We start from the raw sequence: 14204 nt of genomic DNA, 5'->3' as shown, positions 1-14204 counted from the left end.
CAGAGCTCAATCTTCATATAGCAACAAACTCCCCAGACATCCCAACACCTGCCCTCACCCCAACACCTGCCCTCACCCCAACACCTGCCCTCACCCCAACACCTGCCCTCACCCCCCCAATTCTCATCCCACACACTGCCCCAACAGCCCCCACATGCAGTATGTGGTCAGGCAGGCGCGTCTCTCACCCAGTTCAATTCTCTCGTAATCCGAGTCCAGCAGGAAGGTGCGGAAGCGGCTGGACACGTAGTGATAGGCCAGGAACCGCAGGTAATACTGACTGAACTCAAACTCCATCGGGAACTGCAGGTGGATCTAGAGCACAGTGACCAGCATTAACCAAATTAATGTAACTAGTGATCGGCATTAACTAAAGTTGTGTAACTAGCGACCGGCCTATATCTAAACTAATGTAAATAGTGACCGGCATTAACAGCTGAATTGATGTAACTAGAAACCAGATTATCAATGACAAATTCAGTGAGAGGTCGGGAGGGGAATGCATTGAGATGTGTTTTGAAAGCAGAGGCTGAGGTGGGGTTGTTGGGGTGAGGCACATAGTGACTAAGGCTGTACCGATGGTTGGGGCAGGTCAGAGTTGATGAATTGGAGGGCACGAGATACAATTGGATTATAGAGGCTATGGAGGGTAGTCAATAATCCAGGCATTAGCCGGTAATCTTGAGTAACTAGAGATTGAATAGCCACAAATCTAGTAAAACAAGAGACTGGACAGCTGGGGGTTGGATTCAGGAGGGTGGGATTTGGGAAGAGTGGGGGCGCAGTCAAAGAGGGAGATCTTGAGATGGACTTTGAAGGAGGCGAGGAAAGCGGAGAGGTGAACGGATTGGAGTTCTGGAGCAGAAAGGCTGAACGTGAGATGTGAAGCAGGGCAGTGCCTGCTGAGTGGAGGAGCAGGCAGGTTGGTAGAGTTTTAGGTCACAGAGGTCGGGTGGGGCAAGACCATGAAGGAATATAAAAGTGAGGCCGAGGATGTTGAACTCTATTCTCTGCGGCATAAGAAGCCAGTGAAGTCGGGCGAGGATGGGGGTGATAGGGTCACAGAGCCTGGTGTGGGATAGGACACAAACTGCACAGCTGTGAATAATCTGCAGTTTGTGGAGGAGAGAGTTGTGGAGTCCGGTGAGCAGAGCTGGTGCAGTCAAGTCTCAGCAGCCAGAGGGGAGAGGTTGTGGTGGGGGCTGCTGATGTTGTAGAGGTGAGAGAAAGCTGAATGGGTCAGACCACAGATGTGGGGTTTATAGGACAGTTGAGAATTGAACAATACACTGAGGTTCTGCACTGTTTCCATGAGGTGGAGTGTGTATCCACATAGATTAATTGGTGCTGTCATCGCCTGAGGGGAACCAAGCAGTGGAGCCTTTGTCTTGTCAACATTGACATGGAGAAAATTAGCTTTGGCAGCTGGTATCTGACACCCAATCAGGGGTCCTGGAATCATGGCTGGAGGCTGAGAGGTAGAGTTGGGGACATGCGGTGCATGTGGAAGTTTACCCCAATCTGCAGATGACATCGCTGAGCAAGAGCATGACTGATTATTGAATAGTCAATAATCTAGTGTAGCTTGAGCCAGGAAAACCAATATATTAAATCCACAGCACAGACAAAGGCCATTTAGCCCAATGTGTCTGTGTCACTCCCTCAAGAGCAATCCTTTCAGACCGACTTTCCTGCACACTCTGAAGCTGACTCTGTTTGAGGTCTCTTCTAGTTCCCTCTTGAAGCCAATGTGGATTTTGCCTTGACCACCACTCCCAGCAGCACATTCCATATCCTAACCTCTCTGTGTGTCAGAACATTTCTTACGAGTAACTAGTGACAGGATAGTCAATACTCTAGTGTTAGTAGAATAAGTAGAGACAGGATGAGCAGTGTTACTCTCCACCCACCTGGTGAACACAATCCAGGAATTGCAGGAAGACGGGGATGAAGCCACTGTTTTGGCTGCTTACAGTCTGGGCACTTCGCTGGCTAAATCGGTGTCCAAATGACATCCATTCCTTCTCCACCAGCAGCCGAAATCCGTCCATAGTCCTGTAGTACGGGTCTGATAGCAACTGCACCAGAGAAACCACCTGCCAACAAGTAATATCACGTTAGTGACTCACACCAACACTAACTAACCAGTCACTGTCAATCTAGTGCTAATTAACCAATAACTAACCAGCAAAGCTCAATCCAAAATAATACAACAGAAATGTGTATGTATATACTGTACTGTAGCGCCTTTCAAAAGTACATAAAGATTCACAAGAATGATACCAGGAATGGGGAAGCTTAGCTATGAGGACAGGCTGGAAAAGTTAGGACTTTTCCCATTAGAGCAGAGAAGGTTACTCGGGGACCTGATAGAGGTCTTCAAGATCATGAAAGGTTTCAACAGGCGAGATAGGGAAAAGCTGTTTCCGCTGGTGGGTGTGTCTGTGACTCGTGGTGACAGTCGTAAGATATCCACCAAAAGAAGCAGAGGTGAGGTTAGAAGAAATGTTTTCACTCAGCGAGTTGTTGGAATTTGGAATGATCCGCCCGAAAGGGTAGTGAAGTCCGATTCGATAACAGCTTTTAAGAGAGAACTGGACAGAAGACGTTTGCAGGGTTATGGGGAGAAAGCTGGTGAGTGGGGTTAATAAAAGTCAGTTTCTCTGTCAAAGAGCCACACAGACTCGATGGGCCGAATGGCCTCCTTCTGTGCCGTAACATTCTATGATTCTATGAGGACAGCCCAAGGCGCTACACAAACTAACCAGTCTCCACATTCCAGAGCCTTCAGCCTCTCTGCCCCCACCCTCTGAAACTCCATCCCACAGTCCCTCCTCCTTGCTTCCTCCCTGCCTCCTTTAAGGCACGTCTCAAGACCCTTCTCTTCACCTGTGCCTTTGGTCACCCTCCTACCCCCACTCTCTTGCCCTCCAACCCTCTGACCCCAACCCCTGGCTCAGATGCAAACCCTTCATTGTCCAGGGCCTTGGGACGTCCTCCTGACGTGAAAGGCACTATACAAATGTCACTTGTTGTTGTTGCAGCCCCTGAACCAGGCTGAGCACATTACAAGTGTAATGGTGGCCTGGCTCTGACCTGGGTAGTGACGTCCCATCCATCCTCCAGGCTGATCATCACCGAGGAACCATTATCCAGCAGCTCAACCACCAGCACAGAGACCTGCAGCAACTTGTGTACCTGCCAGGAGAGAGAGAGTGAGCATATGGGACATCGACTGTCCCCTAGTCCTTCTCCATCTCTCTGCCACCTTCAACACGAAGAGAGAGAGCATAAGGAGACAGCGCGAGTAAGGGAAGTGAGAGGAGAGACAGAGAGTGTGTGAGCATGGGGAGGGAGAGGAGGGGGCAGAGAGGGTGACTGGAGCAGCCAGCACAATACCTGTGTCAGCCACTCAGAGTCCTCCAGGGAGCGATGGTGTGAGAGGTTGGGCTCAGAGCTGCTGGCACTCGGCACACATGCCTTCAGGAGCTTTTTGAAGCTGGCCTTGACGTGCCGGATATCAAAGACTTCGATGGGAACCAACTCCCACTGCAGCAGTGGATCCTGCTTCACTCCCTGCACAGAGCAAATGTCAGATTGTGTGTGAGAAACTGAGAGACACAGACAGAGGGAGAGAGAGACACACAGAGACAGAGGAAGAGAGAGACACAGACAAACAGAGAGAGAGAGACACACTCACACACACACACACAGACACAGATAGGAGAGGGAGAGATAGACACACACAGAAAGAGGGAGAGAGAGAGATACACAGACAGAGGAAAAGACAGAGACATACACAGAGAGAGGGAGAAAAAGAAAAAGAGACACACAAACACACATAGAGAGACATACAGAGAAAGACAGACACATACACACAGACAGAGAGAGAGATAAAAAGATACTGATATTTCCTCCCAACATTAAATTTGATTGTGAACTGGTTGACTGGATTGTTATTGGCTCAAATTAAATATCAACATGACATTCATTTCATCTTATCCCATCAGGCCTGTGGATACTTTCCTTCTTACACAAATGTGTGTTATAGTGTCATAGTATATAGTGAGCTGGGCTCTCACCTTGAGCTGCGCCCTCTCCCCGATGATGTAGAGAGCTGCTCTGTGCTGCCTGAACAGCTGGGTGTCGGCTGGAGATCCGTTGGGCTGTGCCCCTGACGTCTCCTTTCCCGCCAGACGGGTGCCCACGTCCATATTGAGTGTGTATGTGCTGAGCCGCCCACTGCCCCGGATACTGCCCCACTTTCCTGTAGACCAAACCGTGCATTAGCCTCAGCAAGTTAGTCACACATTCCCCCAGACGCCAAACAACACTCACCTTCACCCTCACCATCTCTGTCCTGGCATGTGAGACTGAGCTGGTGTTATCCCATATAATATATACTGACACTTTATATTCACACACACACAAACACACACCCCAGCCCCCCACCCCACACATACGCCAGACCCCACCCCCGCACACACGCCAGACCCCACCGCCACACACATGCCAGCCCCCACTACACACACACACACACCAACCCCCCACCACACACATGCCCCCCCCCACCCCCACACACACACGTTAGCCCATCACAATAATAATCTACATTTGAAACAGCTCGTTTCATTCTGGGAAAATGTCTGAAGGCGCTTCCCAGGATTTACGTAGCATTTTGAGGTCTCCTCGCAATGTGAAAGGCACTATATAAATGTAAATTAAATACAAACGTAAAATGGTATTTGTAGGAAAACATGGCAACCAGTTTGCACACAGCATCATCCCACAAACAGGCATGCAGTGAATGACTAATTGTATGTGGGGGATTGTTGGCCAGGACACCGGGGAGACAGGCAGCAGGTGTCAGTGTTACCTACAGGGTTATTTATGGTGGTGTTAGCGAGAGAGACAGAGCGCAGTTTAAATACACCACATAGAGGATTCTCTGTATCCTTCACTGTGGCCCTTGGATTTGCCACTCCCTGACCTAGTACTGAAGGTGCACAGCACAAGACCCTACTCACTCTGTATTGAACTGACACCAAAACCACAGAGAAAATAGTCAGACATAAGGCAGCACTGTCCTGTGGGCTGATAGAGCTGTTACTGCTCTGTGTGGCTCAACCAAATGGTTTCAGACAACCAACTCTGGACAAATCTCATCACACCAGCCTCTCCACAACCCATCAGTAACAACAGGACAGTAGATTATCCACATCAGCACTCAGCTGGAGAAGTAAATTGTGAGTAGAATATCGGTGGCAATGTTTAGTTGCGCATGTGGCTTCCATATGACCTGAGACACAACTTTAGACGAACAGCACAAAGTGGACAGTTCCGATTCAGGTAAGTACATGGACAGAGTCACACACAAACATTCAACGTCAGGGCGCCATCGAAACAGAAATACACACACATTAGAGGAAGAGAGACACCCACAGAATGAGACAGAGGCATATACACATTAATGTCACACTCTTTAAGGTTGTCAATATTACTCAGAGCAGGTATCAATGTTACCCCAAGTAGACAATAGCAAATTGTGACAGGGAGACAGAGAGACAGACACACACTCACAAACATACATAAAGAAGCAGAGACACAGAGCTAGAGTGAGACACACACAGACAGTCAAATATACACAAATAGAGAGGCAGAGAGACAGACATACACACAGATAGAAAGGCAGAGACACACACATACACACAGTTAGAGAGGCAGAGCGAGACACACACACAGATAGACAGAGAGGAACTTAAGTTTAATGTCTTATCTAAAGGACGGCACCTCAAAAAAAGCAGCACTCTCTCAGCATTATATTGGAATGTTAGCCGAGACTGTGAGCTCAAAATCCCTGGTGTGGAACTTCTCAGAGGTGAGTGTTGCTAGCTGAGTCTCGCTGACAATACAAATTAAAGACAACCACAACAATTTGCATTTTATAAAGTGCCTTTCACGTGGGGTAGTGTCCCAGAGCAAAGGCAGACAGTGAGTGAGAGAGAGATGCACACATAGACCTGATAAACACACTGTTTTCCTATCCACAATGAGGCCAGTTCCAAACAGTGTGACTATTGGGGCTTCACGGTACTTGGAGGGAAACCAATCACGGTGTGGATTTGCCAGGTTCTGTGCTGCTGGACTCACCTCCGCGGCTGAACGTCTGAGACGAATCTTCCTTCCCCCCCATCACCTGCTTCATCAGCTGCCCGATCTTCGGCTGCCGATGCTTATCCCCTGAGTCTGTCAGACATAAGAGAAGAGGTGAGTGTCAGGACCGCAGCGTGGCTGGGATCAGGGCCCTGAGCTGGGGAGCGGGAATTTTCAACCTGGAGAAGGAAATGCTCAGGGGAATTTCCTAAAGCCTGACGATAAACTGAACCCAATGCTGGCTTCTAACTTGGCTTCCAACTAAAGGGTTGAAAAAGAGAGTGAGGACTGGATAGAGACAGAGAAAGACTAGACCGAGTGAGGAGACACACACCTGAGCTACCCATGTAGGCTGAGGCACAGCCGCTGAGTGTGTTGCGACCAGTCGTGCTGTGAGGCATGGAGTTAACGATGGCCTGAAGGTACTTCTCTTGCTCCAGACTGGTGGAATCAGTCTGTGATGCACCTGCAAACAACCAACAGAGCAATGTCTGATCACCTGAACAATCACTTACATGGAGTTACATTCAGGTCTAACACTCGGTGCCAGTGTTTATACCCCAAACCAACCATTATCCCTCCTAATCCCTCTCATCCCCTTCCATTGCATTGTCCCTCCTGTATGTGATTAAGCCCCACACACAGCCCTCAGCCCCTCTCCTCAGTCTCGCACGCAGCCCCGGACACAGGCCAATCTGCCCGGGGTCTGTGTAATACAAGCAGCATTCCTTTACTTTAGTATTTAAACTCTCGGAATAACAGCCATTAGCCTCAACCCCAACCCTGCTCTGTCACCAGTACCCGCTGTGACACCAGTACCTGCTGCGGGGGAGTTCTGGGATTTGAAGAGAGCCACTACGCTCTTGCCGTGCAGAGCCCCAGAGCGCAGTAACAGGGCTTTTGTGCGGGAATTCCTCCAGCAGATAACAGGGAAGCGATTCTGCCGGTAGCAGCGGGCAATGCGCTGAACAGTGCTGTCCTGGATAGACTGTGGGATGATCAGGAGCCCAGGGTAGCTACAAGAGAGAGAGAGAGAGAAAACTCGACACTGGCTACGGTAACTGACAATCCCCCCACCCTCCCCACACAGGCACACACACATACACACATACAAAGGCACATACTCATATACGCAAACACACACGGGCACATACACACATATACACAGGCACACACACACACATACATAGACACATACACAGGCGCACAACACGGTCGAAGAGGAGGGTCTTGAGATGGGTCTTGAAGGTGGCAAGGGAGGGGGCGAGGTGGAGGGACTGTGGGATGGAGTTCCAGAGGGTGGGGGCAGAGTGGCAGAAGGCCCCCCACCAATAGTGGGGCGAGCAAAGCGGGAGACGTGAAGCAGGCCGGAGCCCGCTGAGCGGAGGGAGCAAACAGGATGGTAGGGGGTTAGGAGGTCGGAAGGAGCAAGACCATGGAGGGCTTTGAAGGTTACGACGAGGATCTTGACCTGTATCCTCTATGTGATGGGGAGACAGTGGGGTCGAGCGAGGATGGGGTTGATAGGGTCCCAGAGCCTGGCGCAGGAGAGGACACGGGCTGCAGAGTTCTGGATGATCTGCAGCCTGTGGAGGAAGGAGTTGGGGGCCGAAAAGCAGGGAGTTTGCATAGTCAAGTCGATGTAATGAAGGCGTGTACAAGGGTCTCGGTGGCCTGCAGAGTGAGACAGTGGGGGAGCCGGGCGATGTTGCGGAGGTGGGGAAGGCAGAGCGGGTCATGGCGCAGATTGGGGTAGAAAGGATAGTTGAGGGTCAAACAAGACCCCAAGGTTCGGGACTGGCTCAGTGAGGGGGAGTGAGCTGTCAGCCTGAGGTGATGAGGCGCTGACAGGAGCCAAACAGAAGCCTCGGTCTTGTTGATGTTCAACTGAAGAAAGTTACTCTCATCCAGTCCTTGATGTCTGACAGACATTCTGTCAGGACAGCTGTGGGTCCTGGAGTCAAGGGTGGGGGCAGAGAGGTACAATTGGGTGTCATGTGGAAGTTGACCCCATGTCTGCGGGTGCTGTCACCAAGAGGGAGAATATAGATATTGAAGAGGGGACCAAGGACAGAGCCCTGAGGAACACCACACGAGACGGTGCAGCGCTGGAGGAGAAACCGTTTGGTGAAGTGCAAGTGGTGTGAGAGGTACAATCTGAACCAGTCAAGGACAACGCCATGAAGGTTTAGGTGAGAGGAGAGGCGGTGGATGAGGATAGAGTGGTCGACGGTGTCAAAAGGAGCAGAGGTCAAGGAGGACAAGGAGGCAGAGGGAGCCCTGGTAGCAGATGGACAGAATGTCATTTATCACTTTGACCAGGGTTATTTCTGTGCTGTGAAAGCAGGAGGAGCTGACCTCTTGCACACCGTGTACATGCGATTGGCAGTGGTGATTCGGAATGGTTCGTTCTTGGACCTGGTGAGGCTGCTGCTGAGTGTGCCCAGACCAAGCCGCTGGTAGTCACGGCAACAAGCTTTCTCCACCACATGGTTCATCGTGGATTTCTCACTGGATCGGATGGTGCTGGAGAGGGTCATAGCACTGGGCTCCAGCTCATCTGAAAATAAAGAAACCTAGTGCGTGAGAGACCCAGTGAGTGTGAGTATGTGTGAGCCAGTGTATGTGAATGTGAGAGCCAGTGTGTGTGTGTGAGAGAGAGAGAACCAGTGTGTGTGTGAGCCAGTGTATGTGTGTGTGTGTGAGATCCAGTGTCTGCGTGAGAGCCAGTGTGTGTGTTTGCATGAGACGCATTGTGTGAGTGAGACCCAGTGTATGTGTGTGCGTGAGAGAGCGAGCCAGTGTGCGTGAGAGAGAGCCAATGTGGGTGCGTGTGTGTGTGTGTAAGACAGCGTATGTGAGAGACCCAGTGTGAGCCAATGGGTATGTGTGTGTGAGACCCAATGTGTGTGTGTGTGTGTGCATGAGTCAGTGTGTGTGTGAGCCAGAGTGTATGTGTGTGAGACCTAGTGTGTGTGAGCAAGTGTTTGTGTGTGTGTGTGTGTGTGCGTGAGATCCAGTGTATGTGTGAGAGACCCAATTTTTATATGTGTATGTGTGTGCGCATATGTGAGAACTGATGTATGTTAAGACCCAGTGTATTTGTGAGAGACCCAGTGTGTGTGTGAGACCCAGTTTATGTGTGTGAGACCCGGTGGGTGTGTGAGAGACCTGGTGTTTGTGTATGTGTATGACCCAGTGTGTGAGTGACCCAGTGTTTGCGTGTATGGGTTTATGTGAGAGCCTGTGTGGGGTGGGGGAGTGAGGGGTGTACCAGTGTGTGTGAGGGACCAAGTGTGCGTGTGAGATCCAGTGTGTGTGTGTGACCCAGTGTGTGTTTAAGAGACCTGGTGTGTGACCCAGTGTGTGTATGTGTGTGTGCGAGTGTGAGACCCAGTGTTCATGTGAACCGGAGAGTGTGTGTGTGTTTGTGTGAGACCTGAGAGAGACCTATTGTGTTTGTGAGACCAGTGTGTGTGTGAGAGACCTGGTGTGTATATGTGAGATACAGTGTATGTGTGACCCGGTGTGTGTGTGAGAGAGAGACCTGGTGTGTGTGAGAGCCAGTGTGTTTGTGTTTCTGAGAGAGATCTGTTGTGCGTGTGGGTGTCCCGGTGTGTGTGTGAGACCCAGTGTGTATGTGTGTGTTTGTGGGTGCACGTATGTGTGTAGGACAGCTTGGTATTGTACCTGATATATCGTCAGGATCTCGGGGAGGCTGGCTGGCGCCCCAGACCGGGGGGATGTATTTCTTCCTGGTGACGTGTTGACGGCCCATCGTTTTCTTGGCGTTCTTCATCAGGTTCTTTGAGAGAGTTCTGAACAGGTTAAACCACAAATTTAATTCAGTTATAAAAAGGAGATGAATGAATTACACAACTTGTCCCACTCCAACCTCAAGCCAGACATTCTGGCACTGTGACAAGTTAATGATCCACCTTCACTCTACACCAGCATAGAAGTCTGTCAGGTGTGCTGGCTTGTCACAGGGTATGTATACTCTCTCTCTCACACACACACACATCTCCTCTCCAAGCCGGCTGCAGCTTTGGACATCATGTAACACCTCTCCTCTCAGGACAGTCCCATTTATTTTCATGAGCTATACTACATTAAACCAGGGGACTTTAATGTGCAGCTTGAATATATCACAAATACGCACTATCTCTGGAAACACATCCTGCTCACCTAATTCTGAAAAGTATTAGGCGCAGGTTGGCAAGGGCTAAGGCTTAGGGACCCAAGAGTGTGCAATAGGAGTAACTGCGGAAGTCTAACCAGTTAAAACCACACAGCTTGCCATTGAGAGCGCTGTCTGGCAAACTTTCCCATTGCTTGTCCAGCGAGGACCACCCTACACTTTAGGGCTTTCCGTATCAACCTGTCCGCGCCTTCCACATCCCCCTTCCAGCCCATCCCATCGTCAGCAGTCGGGCCTTCAGCCTTTCTGTACCACCCTCCGAAACTCCATCCCACAGTCCCTCCGCCTCGCTCCCTCCCTCGCCTCCTTCAAGGCACATCTAAAGATCCTCCACTTTGACCGCAACTTCAATCACCCTCCTAACCTCACTCTCCCTCCCCTCCACACCCCCCCGATCCCAACTCCCAGCTTGGGTCCAAATTCCTGACACCAGCACCTTGTTATGTCCTCCTGACGTGAAAGGCGCTGTGTACATGAAATGTGTTGTTGTTTTATGAGTGTGGTATTTGGAGTCAGAGGCAAGTGATGCTTTTAAGTTGTAGTTTGAGTTAGAGGAAAAGTCCATCAGTCACTTTATCCTAACAAGGACCCTTTGGTGTTTATGTCTGCTCTAATATATATTACCAAAGAATACAACAGTCCTACATTCTGTAGAACACCAGGTCCACACATTCCCTTCACTCTCTCTCTCAGCTCAGACTCCAGTCGCTGTGTGTAACACTTTGAGCCATTATCCCGGCGTGAGAGACAGTCACCGTGGGATACAGGTTGCCATATCTGCCTGGTTTGGTGCTTACTTTAGTGACGGATTCTTTTCCTTTTGTTTGGGTTCCACCACTTGCTTTGGCGACTGCCCCACGGTGAAGGCAAAGGTACCGTGGACATGTGGTGGGTAACGCAGCTTGTGAATGTGCCTTCGGAACGTTTCTGCCAGATCTGGTGCCACCTCTTCATCAAAGGCAATTTTGATCAGCTGCCAGAGAAAAAGAGAGTGAGTGAGAAAGAGCGAGTGAGAAAGTGAGAGAATGAGTGAGAGAGAGAGACCGAGTGAGCGAGAGAGTGAGTGTGACACAGAGAGCGAGAGAGTAAGCACGAACGAGATTGAGCGAGATAGTGAAAGGGTGAGCGAGAGAGTGAACAAGCTAGCGAGAGAGAGTGAGCGAGAATGAGGATGAGATAGTGAGCGCAAGAGAGAGTGAGCGCGATAGTGGAAGAGTGAGCGAGAGAGAGAGAATGAGCAAGAGACAGAGGGCGGGATAGGGGCGGGCCAGAGGGAGGAGCGGGGGAGCGATAGAGGGAGGCGGAGGGGAAGGGGGGAGGCAGTTGGAGCGGCAGGGGGAGGGGCAGGGGCTGAGGGTGGGGCAGAGGGAGGGGCATGGGGCAGGGTCAGTGAAAGGGGCAGAAGGAAGCGGAGGGGGCAGAGGGAAGGGGCAGATGGAGGGGCAGGGTGTAGGCAAACCTGGAAGGTACAGGAGCGAAGCTGGAAGCCATCCTGGAGATACTGCTCTGCCTGCGAATGCATCGTCACTTTCTTCTCTTTGGTGAGAGAAGCGATGGGGAACGAGCGAATCACAGTCTGCTCTCCAGCTGTACAAGAGATCAATCTCAATTATTATATAATAATCCTGGCATTTGTTATAGCGCCTAATCATGTCATCGAGACATCACAAAGCTCTTTACAGAATATACTATCAAGTGAATTGACTGTCTATTTTGTGGCAGCCAATTGCGCACAGCGGTGTCACACAAACAGTCTTGGATTGAATGACCAAATTATTATTATTTTTGAAGGGATTATTACCCCCAGAAGCGATCCACAAATCGACCAACAATCGGGTTTCTACTTACTGCTGGTAAACAGGTGTGTGGAGTAAGGAAACTTGCCCAAGGTTTCGCCCTGCCCGGTAATCGAATCCAGGTCCTCTCGTTTGTGAGTCGAGTGTCTAACCACTGAGCTACATGACACTTTGTCCAATTCCCACCCCACCAGTCACTTTATCCATTCGCCGCACCCCCTCCCTCCCCCAACCCCTCCACACTCCCACACCCCTCCACCAGCCCCTCCCCCCACCCCCAGCCCCACCCCCAGTCCTGGCTCCCCATACCTAGTGTTTCGATGGGCACGCCTTTGAAGATGATTCGATAGGTTGTGAGGAAGACGGCCCCTTCAGCAGGGAGAATGGGGGGACCTCCCAAGGCCCCCCCAGATGCCTCCTCTCGGCCGTCAGGTATGAGGATCACCCTCAGCCCCTCCATCACCAGCTCCTCCCCCAGCAGCAGGCTTGGCCTCAGCAGTTTGGGCTGGAGGTAGATGAAAGCAGGAGATACAGCCGTTAGAATGAGCAGCCCCCACACCGAGAGCCCCCACACCGACTGCCCCCACACCGACAGCCCCCACACCGACAGCTCTGACACTGACTGCCCTTGAGGCCACTGACTGGAGTCACAGACAAGAACCTTTCCCGCGTCACCACCAGATGGGAACAGACAGAAAGTTTTTATAATTTATATTTAAATAGAACATATTCAAGACTGAGATAGATTTCTTATTGCAAAAGCGATTAAGGATATGGGGATAAGGCAGGGTTAGGTTATTAGCTGGAGTTAGATTAGAAGATCAGCCATGATTGAATGGTGGGGCAGGCTCGAACGGCCGAATGGCCTACTCCTGCTCCTACATGTTATGTTATAATTGTTATTCTATATTACTATTATTCTATAACTATTTCCAATTGTGCTGGAAATTGGAAGAGTTAGATTCGAGCCTCGGTTACTGTGAATACCTTCTGTATGGCTGGGAGTCTCTTGCTCTCACGCTGGACTGCATCCAGCGTCTCAATGTGCATCTGAACAATGTCTGTGTGAGAGAGAGACAGATTCATGTATACAGTGTGAGAGAGACAGTCAGATACACAGATAGCACATACACACACGTGTATACATACTTGGAATAGGAAACAAAGCAGTGCACACACACACGGGCACACACACGCATATACCTGGGATCATAGAGTGCAGGGACTTGAGGTGATCGTTAGTGACTCCGCTCTCTGTGCAGACCTTATCCACAAACCTGTTGATGAATCGCACAACGGAATTTGCTACATCCGAGCTTTCAGCATCCTCAAAGCCGCTCTCCGTGTCATAGCTCTCTGCTACACTACCTGCAATACTGTAACACAGAGGTGATCAGATAGTCACACAGGCTTCCCTCCCACATACACACATCTCTGTAACAGAGAGAGAGGGGGAGAGAGAGGTGGGGGGGGGGTGGGGGGCAGAAAGACAGAGGATGAGTAACAGAGTGAGAGACACAGAGACAGCAGATCAGTAACAGAGGGAGGGAGGGAAGGGCGGGTGGGCCGGCAGGTGAGTTCGGCACAGAGAGAGTCAGTGTGTGGCTGGGAACTGATTCCCAGGGTCAGGAGCAGGGAATGGGATCAGGAGCAGGGAATGGGATCAGGAGCAGGGAATGGGATCAGGAGCAGGGAATGGGATCAGGAGCAGGACGAGCTCAGTACCTATTAGTGACAAAACTGTTGCTGACGCTCTCCACGTCTGCGATGCCCGAGGTGCGGAGCAGACGGTTCCGGCTTGTGTCCAGGGGGAGGAGCAAGTAGCTGAGACGGTTGCCATAATGAATGGCCTGGCTGAACACCGTGCTCTCCTCTTTCTGTATAAACTCTTGCTGCTTCTCCCGGCTCAGTGTCGGCCACAGTCTCAGCTGCTGAGCTGCCACCTCCAGCGCTGACATCTCCTTCAAAACATCAGCACTTCCCTTTAGTGCGGACAGACACAGACCCCCCCCGAGCTCTCCCCCAACCCCAAAGCTGTCACCCACCCAGAGCTG

The 14204-nt window shown here is 50.8% G+C and overlaps 1 protein-coding gene across 1 annotated transcript in view; it reads right to left on the bottom strand.

Moving 5' to 3' along the window:
* Nucleotides 1-14204, bottom strand: part of sbf1 (SET binding factor 1) — a 40231-nt gene that overhangs the window by 6296 nt on the left and 19731 nt on the right. Inside the window, exons 19-34 of the mRNA XM_042335228.1 lie at nt 13876-14111; nt 13354-13526; nt 13138-13211; nt 12460-12655; nt 11814-11941; nt 11152-11327; nt 9844-9971; nt 8512-8713; nt 6973-7169; nt 6488-6619; nt 6151-6246; nt 4083-4267; nt 3400-3576; nt 3097-3198; nt 1911-2096; nt 189-315 (exon numbers count right to left, since the gene is read on the bottom strand). Coding sequence (XP_042191162.1) covers nt 189-315; nt 1911-2096; nt 3097-3198; nt 3400-3576; nt 4083-4267; nt 6151-6246; nt 6488-6619; nt 6973-7169; nt 8512-8713; nt 9844-9971; nt 11152-11327; nt 11814-11941; nt 12460-12655; nt 13138-13211; nt 13354-13526; nt 13876-14111 — 2515 coding nt within the window. The remainder of the gene's footprint in view (nt 1-188; nt 316-1910; nt 2097-3096; nt 3199-3399; nt 3577-4082; nt 4268-6150; nt 6247-6487; nt 6620-6972; nt 7170-8511; nt 8714-9843; nt 9972-11151; nt 11328-11813; nt 11942-12459; nt 12656-13137; nt 13212-13353; nt 13527-13875; nt 14112-14204) is intronic.

This window comes from Callorhinchus milii, unplaced genomic scaffold (genome assembly GCF_018977255.1).
Source record: "Callorhinchus milii isolate IMCB2004 unplaced genomic scaffold, IMCB_Cmil_1.0 Scaffold5, whole genome shotgun sequence".
Lineage (NCBI taxonomy): Eukaryota > Metazoa > Chordata > Chondrichthyes > Chimaeriformes > Callorhinchidae > Callorhinchus > Callorhinchus milii.
This window is presented reverse-complemented; position numbering and strand designations above follow the sequence as displayed.